This window comes from Orbicella faveolata, unplaced genomic scaffold (genome assembly GCF_042242905.1).
Source record: "Orbicella faveolata isolate gen_17 unplaced genomic scaffold, um_ofav_v1 contig_36, whole genome shotgun sequence".
In the NCBI taxonomy this organism is placed as follows: Eukaryota; Metazoa; Cnidaria; class Anthozoa; order Scleractinia; family Merulinidae; genus Orbicella; species Orbicella faveolata.
The window spans coordinates 12,982,501-12,990,915 of NW_028301565.1; the positions used below are offsets into that span (position 1 = coordinate 12,982,501).

The following is an 8,415-nucleotide window of genomic DNA, read 5'->3' on the forward strand; positions in this document are numbered from 1 at the left end:
TTGTTATTCTCCCATGAAACCACCTACAAAGAACAAACATACACATACTCATAAGTCAGTTGACTATCATACACCCTCAAGAGGACCAAGATAGTTCACAAGGGTGTAGCCCAAGTCAACTATCACACATAGAAATCGAGAGCGAATAATCTGATTGCTTTAATATAATTCTACTAGTCCTTCAAACCTTTATCTAAATCCTCTTCACAGACACTTCAAAAATGCAAAGAAGTGGCTGCCAGTTCATTAACAAGCAAACACTCCTAGGCTATTCACTTTCTACTACAGAACAAAATAATAGTGAGTAGCATAGCCTATTGGCAAATCACATTTGTGACAGGATGCTAGTAAATTTATGCTAAAAAATAATATATCACATGTATTACAATTTCTAATAACGGCTTTCTGTGATATTTTAGTTTTATCTCCTGGAAGTAAAACTACATCCCTTTAGAAAATGAAATGTGTCCATCAAGACATTACATGTACAAGTACATAACTGTAGATGGTAACTTACTCTTGAGAGGTTATCTACTAGTAGCTTTTCATCTAAAAGATAACTTACGGCATGGCATGAAGTTTTACACCTCTTTTGTGTTCTGTTACATAATTATAGGGAATCATTCCTCTACGTCCTTTTCCATTTCTTGCTCTGTACCAGTTAGGATCCTGGGGGAAGAGACACAACAAAATGAATAGAACCATCAAACCCTCATTTACCCAAAGAAGTTAATGTCCACAAACATGGAAGAGCCTTTTAAACTAGTTTCAATTGGTCTTTTTTTGTCAAGTCTTTCTTTTATAGTTTAATATATAGCTGTTATTACTTGCCATAGCTATTGTGTGCTCTTCTTATATTAATGTTTTGTATTCATATATAACTTAAAACTATTTTAGACTTCCTTCACAGAATAGAAATAGCGTTTTTCCTCTTCTTTTTTCTTCTTCTTGCATGTGCATTTGTGCTCAAGTTTTCTTGCTGAACTGTATTTTATTTCTATTTAATGCTGTTGTTAACTGGCTGCCTGGCTCCGCTAGCCCCTATGGTTATTCCAGGCAGCTAGTACTCTAATTTTTACTTTTAATATTTTCATTGAAAGTGTAATTTTTTCTTTAGCAAGAGTGAGTACAAATAAAGACTGAAGATTGTCAAGTATGCACGGCAACTTTACAATTTTAAAGGTTTGTAAGAAACATGAAGTCTGTACACAGTCCAAGTGGCACACAATTATACTCACACTTAATTCCATACCATGAACTGACTCAAGAATGTTGCTATTACTCTACTTAGAGACAGTTTGCATATCCACCACAAGCTACTCCAACCATTCTGTCAGGTTGTCCTAATAACTTCCTTAAACTCATTTGGCCATTTATGCACCTAATGACTTCTTAATACAATTTGAAGATGTCACTATGGTAGTTATAGGCTTTTGATATTTGTTGTAATATACTTTCCCATATTTATGTTTTCGTTATTGTATATATCCTATTATTGTGTAATCTATGTTAGGTAATAGCTTCAGGGCTCCTATTGATAGCAGAGATGCTTTGTAAACTCCTTGAAGGGACTACCCTGAAATTTTTGCCTTTAGATTTTCACTTTTAAATGAAGGTGTCTATCTATCTAATAAAAAGTAATAAAGTAATAATGTTGTCGTTCTAACAACATTGCATTTGTGTTCCTTACTACCGACCAATGCCAACTGCTATGTGTAAGAAATGTCTCCTTCTTTCAATAGTCTCACATAAGTAACCTTGTGGAGAATAGTTTGTCGTACTTTTTAGAATATCATACACCGTAACTGTACTCACCCGAGTAACACTTTCAATATACAGCACCTCACCTTTCTCAAAAGGCAGATCCTAAATAAAAAGACAACTTCATTAACCGTTTTATCCCTACAGTGAGTTCCTACAAGTAAATTCTTATCTCTATTGCATCAAATTAAAGCATATGACAGGGTCCGAAATTGCGCTTTCCTGGTCGCCAATGCGACTAAAAATTTTGCTCTGGCGACCAGAATTTCACAACTGGTCGCCAGCAGGCGATTAACTATTTCATGCCACGACAATTATACAATAACTTTGATTTTCAGTCAAATCGATTAAAATAAAATTCAAAGCCGCCCGCCAATTGGGCACTTACTTTTTACGGGACTTACTTTTTACCTTCTAAAGTATAAAACCGATTTTCCTCTTTATAAATCTACCACAACGTTTCAATGCTATGATCAGTGCGAAGCTTCGCCGCCATGTTTTTTCAGCAGTTTCCCATAACATATGTTTTGCAGGCGCAAGAGGCCACGTGCGTTCTTTCGCCATAAATATTTATTCAGGCGATGTGGTGTCCAAAGATGTTTTGAAATCTTTCCGTAATTTATTACAAGGTGGAGACGGAACATCCGTGAAGAAATTAGTTGAAGACTTAGATATTCTCTGGGCATCAAAAGGTGGAAATGTAGATCTGTCAAAGTAGTCAAAAGATGATTTGCGCACTGGTTTGATTCCTGATTACATCAATTGCAAATATTTTGCCGGCAAGCCCATGGCGACCAAAAATTTTGGTTTCTGTTTCGCTGCGAAGGAAAAATTTTATTGACACTTTTTGGCGACCACATTTTTCCATATGGCGACTGAAAAAAAAAATTTCAGTCGCCAGTTGGCGCCTGCCTTAAAAAGTTAATTTCGGACCCTGTACGAGAGAGTTGAACCTCACTATTTTTATAAATCAAAAGACTAAGACTCAAGGTGCTTTTACATTTGAACAGAATTATCCCTAATAGAAGAGACTGAAGAAAATATAAGATATATGGTACAGACTTAAAAAAGGGCAGTGGCAGCCTGGTCAGCACGTGGCAATTTAAAATGGTCCAGGGCTGTTAAATGTCAAGGTTTGATTGCCCGATACGTGATAACAGTATAAATGAGTTGCAATATAGTGTACAAGGCACTGCAAAGCTGGCGAAGCTCCAAAAATGAAATAATAGATCCCTTTTTTCCTTAACTCTAGCTTCATCAACTTTGTTGAACTGTTAGTTCTGATGCTGAAAGTTCCATGAGACACACACCATTTTGATTTCATGATTGTCAAATGATTCCAGACTCCTCACCAAGAGCAAAATTAATGTACTTGTGGTCCGCTTTCAAAGGCAAATGTCATATCTCATTGACAACAGTTTTGGGACATTTATTTACATTTAATACGTGTGTACATTATTTTGTGTAAAGGGAGAGGACATTTAAGGCAACTTTATTTTATTGTGGGCCTCTATGACTCTAGGAAACTGGCTCACTAACCACTAAGCACTGTGACAGCGTGAGTAGTGTGAGTTAATTTTAGCCCTGAAAGCAAAGACCTACTTGGTGGTAATCTCTGAACAAGAGAGTGACAGTTCAATATTTTTTAACAAGTTTTGTTATTATTGATCTTCTTTTGTATCATATTCATATTTACAATTTGTAATCTCAAATGTAAATGAAATTAAAATCAAACTGGTTTGATAAATTCAAACAAAATGAATATATACTACATTTTGCATGACAAAAACACCTCTGGATTACCCTCATCTCAATAACATGATTTTGTTCTCCTCTTTCCAAAAGACAGACAAAGCCTCTAGCACAGACATCTCTCAAATGCAGACGCTTTTGAAGCAGATACCTCTCTAAGGTTGACACCAATCTTAGAGAGGCAGTCACATAAGAGAGGTGTCTGCCTCAGTGGTTTTTACAAGGAGATATCTCCCTTTAGGAGGATGCCTTTCTAAGACAGATAGCTCTTTAAACAATCTCTAAGACAGCCATCTCTTCTAATAAGAATACAATCCTAACACAGGTCAGAGAGAAAATCACTGAAGTAACAAAGTTCGTTTCTGTCACATTCAGATTGAGGAATAAAAATTCTTTTCACAAAATTTGAAAGCTCTAAGACAGCCACCTCTACTAATGTGAATACAACTCTAAGAAAGACAGGGAGAAATTCATAAATGAACAAAGTTCTTTTCTGTCACATTCAGATTGAGGAACAGATATTCTTTTGATAAGTTAACAATGATGGTGAATTTTAAGCTCGGTAATGAAATGTGAAGGTGAATTAATCAACATGACACGAGCGTGGGACAAAGAAAAATTCTGAGTCCCTGACAGGAATCGAACCCATGACCTCCCGAACACCGGGCGGGCGCTCTATCCACTGAGCTACGAGAACTCATGGAGAGCAAGGTCATTTAACTGAGTTCATATGTGACAGGTGTCCTGCATACTGCTATGATCAACGCTATCGCATTCATCGTGAGTAGTGATAAGTTAATAATGATGGTGAATTTTAAGCTGGGTAATGAAATGTGAAGGTCAATTAATCAACATGAGACGAGCGTGGGACTCAGAATTTTTCTTTGTCCCACGCTCATGTCATGTTGATTAATTCACCTTCACATTTCATTACCGAGCTTAAAATTCACCATCATTATTAACTTATCACTACTCACGATGAATTTGATAGCGTTGATCCTAGCAGTATGCAGGACACCTGTCATATATGAACTCAGTTAAATGACCTTGCTCTCCATGAGTTCTCGTAGCTCAGTGGATAGAGCGCCTGCCCGGTGTTCGGGAGGTCATGGGTTCGATTCCTGTCGGGAACTCAGAATTTTTCTCGTGTCATGTTGATTAATTCACCTTCACATTTCACAGGTATTTTTTTGACAAAACTTGAAAGCAACTAATATGAATACAACTCAAAGAAAGACAGGGAAAAATTCATGAAATGAACAAAGTACTTTTCTGTCACATCCAGATCAAGGACCTACCTCTCGTGTCCTGGCTCTAAATTGAAATCGCCCCACAACTTCAGTTCCTGCTGTCCACACTGGTACCTAAATGAAAACACGAGACAAAACACAATAAACGGCTATATTGTAATGTTATGTGTGTGACCCACATTGTGACCCACCCACCTTACCAGTGCTTGAAAAAAAAAAAAAAAAACAGTCAGTAACTAGATAATGAATTCCATTCACAATTTGCTTTTGTTTGCTTTTATCATAACTGATGCAGCATGAACACCAAAACGATCGAGAAAAACAATGCTGAGTTGAAATATTTGAAATTCCATTAAAATCCTTGTTCCTTGGCATTTCATTCCAACAAGTTAAGACCAATTTTCAAGCCAGAAATGCAAATTAACTGCTGTAGCTTTGAGGATTCAAACTAATGTTTGGTACTCTGGATGGTAAATGTATGGTATATAAAAAAAATAATTTCTCCTGAGGGTTTCCAGAATAGAGTATAATATGCAAATGTGATCTATAAGCTTCAACAACGAATAAACACGAAGCAAATTTCAAGCAGTTCCTTACACGTATTTCTTTACAGTGTTCCTATATCCTTTGCTACAAAAAATAAATACTGAAAATAGAAATCTCGAAACTTTAGGGCAACATTCATGTTCAGTTGCAGTCTTTGCATGACAAGAGGCATTCCTGTCATACAAATTGCAATCCAGAATTGGCTAACTTCTAAAATAGTTTGTTGGGTAGTTATGGTAAGGTGCATTGCACTAGTAAGAGTGGTTTTCAATTGAATGTCAAAAGTACACTGTAATCAGGCAATTGAGTGTAATTGGTACATAATTAGTTGGGTTTTACAACACTCAATTGAAAACTGCTCTATAACAGAATTGAGTAGGGTGATATTGAGGGAGTAAGAGAGTGAGTGATTTAAAAGTTGACTCTAAACTTTTGGCCAGTGTACAAGTCAAGGTCAAATTTTTGGACTGATTTTGTGGGCATGAAGGGTCGACTTATGCACCCGAAAATATGGTGGTAAAAAGAACAACATAAATATGCTCTACTAAATCGAAGTGATTACTGTTTTTTTTTCTCTCCCTTACTCAGTCATGTTCATGAAATGTGAATAGCCAAATAAAGTAAAAGTAAAATTCCAAACAGAGAGGTAAAGATAGTTAATTTTGGTGTGAAAGACCTTCCTACTCCATTGCCAACAATATGTACCTGATTATATGAAATTATGGTGAAACATTTCTGAAAAACTTGTACATAACTACATTTTAATTTTTTATAGTTTAAACCTTTGGATTTTGCAATTGTCTAGATCTATTCAGTATGGCTACAGGTCTAGAAACTTTCTTTAGCTAAATGTATAACTGACCATCATTTGATTCCAAAGGAAAAGACAAAAAAACAATTAGCTGCCATCATTCACATTCAGTAAAAATATTTAGCAGTGGGTCATATCATGCTGTCATTTTGCAGAGGATGGCTCAGAAATACAGTGTTGATGCTCTACTTACGACCGCTGTCGTGAGTGACCAGTGCAAGTTACAACCACCTTTATGAAACCCTGTTTAAACTGTCACTCGAAATCTGTATTGAAAACTTCTCGTAAGTGACCGCTCCTGTAAAACACTGTGACCACTCTTGGCAATCACCAACTGGTCTTTTCCTTTGTTTGAAGCTCATGCAAGGGACCACTTCTAGAGTCTGATTCACATAAGTTATCATTTTAACAAAAAAATACTTCTTGGTCAAATTAACAGTGATATAACATAAGTGTTAATCGTTTGTTGACAATGCAAGTCTATCTCAAGTTGAAAGTTCAAGATGATTTCCAGCTGCTTCCCAGAAGTTTATGGTTGAAACTTTCCAGTTTCCACTTAAAGCTTTATGCTAATTAGATTAAAGTTCTCATAAACAATCCTGAAGACCCTATCATTTCATTGCATGGTTGCTTTGAGAGTCCGCGCTTGTCAGCCACCAGCTTTAGTTATGACCACTTTTCCAAATTCCCAAGGTGGTCGCTTACCAGAGCTCCGACTGTATTATAAAAAGATTAATAACACACTTGCACAACCATTGTTTTGCTCATTAAACCATTTGTTTGATGGCATTCTTGTAGCCATTGCCATCATGGTTCACTTAAGCTCCTTGGTGTGACTATGTGAAGTTGCCAGATCAAAGTTAATTCCGTATACATAAATTCTATTTTAGTTGCACTTAATTTTGGGGCAGTTTAATTAAGTAATTTAGCAATTTTCTGAGAAATCGCTAAATTCGCTAAATTAGTGTCACTGAAAGGTAAGTAATTGCAGAATACAGCGCCACTTAACAAAACAAACTTTTGCCCTAATTATGCTCACTACTAGACATTCATTTAAAAATTTAACTTTGCAATGAAGAGAATAAATGATCAACTGTTACAATTGATAAGGACTAACCTGTCTTCCGTTATTGGACATGGTGAGTCATTGGGACCTCTCTGGTCCGAACCTGTTGAAAGACAACTAGAATATCGACATGTTCGCCAACAAATGCTATCACTTACAACTAAATTGACTCGATCAAAAATGTTGGCACGATATCAGTGAAGTGACGGTAACGACCTTAAGGAGGGAATAAAACACAAACGATAACTTTCGAATCCAAAACACTGGCTGGTACAAAATTACTGTACGAAATAGAACACAAAGCCACAAGTATAAATGATTGTATTTGAAACAATTAGAATAAGCTTATAATTATGGTCATAAATCGCTGAAAATTAACCAAGCTGACTGCAGACTTGTAAAATCAATATTCATGAATTCAAACACATTCCTGTTTTAGATATTACAATCTCTAAATGCCTAATCATTAAGCTAACTTCAAGTAAGCTTATCGATCCAATTCAAGCAATTTGTGTTCACAGACAGACGCGGAAGTAACGATGGCCAGTTTACTACCGAACACTAAAATCTCAACAGTTTCATCAACCTATCTAGCCTCTTCCTAATCCACGAGAAGTAATTGCAGTAGCAATCACGAAAACCCCAGTCATGTAGGAGAGAAACTTGAAATGAGCAAGACTTCGCTCTAAACAGTCAAGTAAGCCTTTCAGTGTCCGAGAGTCGGCTACGGTTTTTTCGCAACAATACTTACCCTAGCGGCCTACCTGCTGCCAGGAACAACAGTTCTCAACTGTTTGAGTCCTCAGATGGCCTATTTAAAATAAGCAAGCCTTTAATTTGGTCCAACAAACCTCAAAACTACGACTTCCGTGGTACAGTGTCGAACCGATTTGCCCTCAGTGAAGAACTTCATAGGAAATGAGCAGAGTGGTAGAGGGGGGTCAATAAATTATGATCATGAAGATCGAGAATGGTATTTACGTCATGTATGGAGACACAAATTGTACCGGAGCACACCTCGGTTGTACGGAAGGGTGCAGAAGCTGTAGTAGCCAGAAGCTCAAAGAACTGTGCATTTGAATATCCTACTCACACTGTTCACTCTGCAAATTTTGGCCTTTGACCTTCACGACGCCACTCAAAATTGTGTCTAACGAAACCAAAAACTGGCGACTTTGGTAACAGCGGCGCCGTCTCAATGGAACGAACATCCCGAGGAACTCCTTGGA

At 36.9% G+C, this 8,415-nt stretch overlaps 1 protein-coding gene across 3 annotated transcripts in view; it reads right to left on the reverse strand.

Annotated features, from left to right (window-relative positions):
• Positions 1 to 8,123, reverse strand: part of LOC110064210 (tyrosine-protein kinase CSK-like) — a 25,081-nt gene extending 16,958 nt beyond the window's left edge. The window contains exons 1-6 of one of the 3 annotated variants that reach the window (XM_020771216.2): positions 7,951 to 8,123; positions 7,238 to 7,289; positions 4,812 to 4,877; positions 1,816 to 1,866; positions 566 to 669; positions 1 to 23 (exon numbers count right to left, since the gene is read on the reverse strand). The exon at positions 1 to 23 is cut by the window's left edge and continues 115 nt beyond it. In XM_020771216.2, coding sequence (XP_020626875.2) covers positions 1 to 23; positions 566 to 669; positions 1,816 to 1,866; positions 4,812 to 4,877; positions 7,238 to 7,258 — 265 coding nt within the window. In that variant the 5' untranslated portion in view covers positions 7,259 to 7,289; positions 7,951 to 8,123. Of the gene's footprint in view, positions 24 to 565; positions 670 to 1,815; positions 1,867 to 4,811; positions 4,878 to 7,237; positions 7,290 to 7,937 lie in introns of all 3 variants that reach the window. The other 2 variants (XM_020771215.2, XM_020771217.2) reach the window with 2 other exon arrangements.
• Between the last annotated feature and the right edge of the window lie 292 nt (positions 8,124 to 8,415).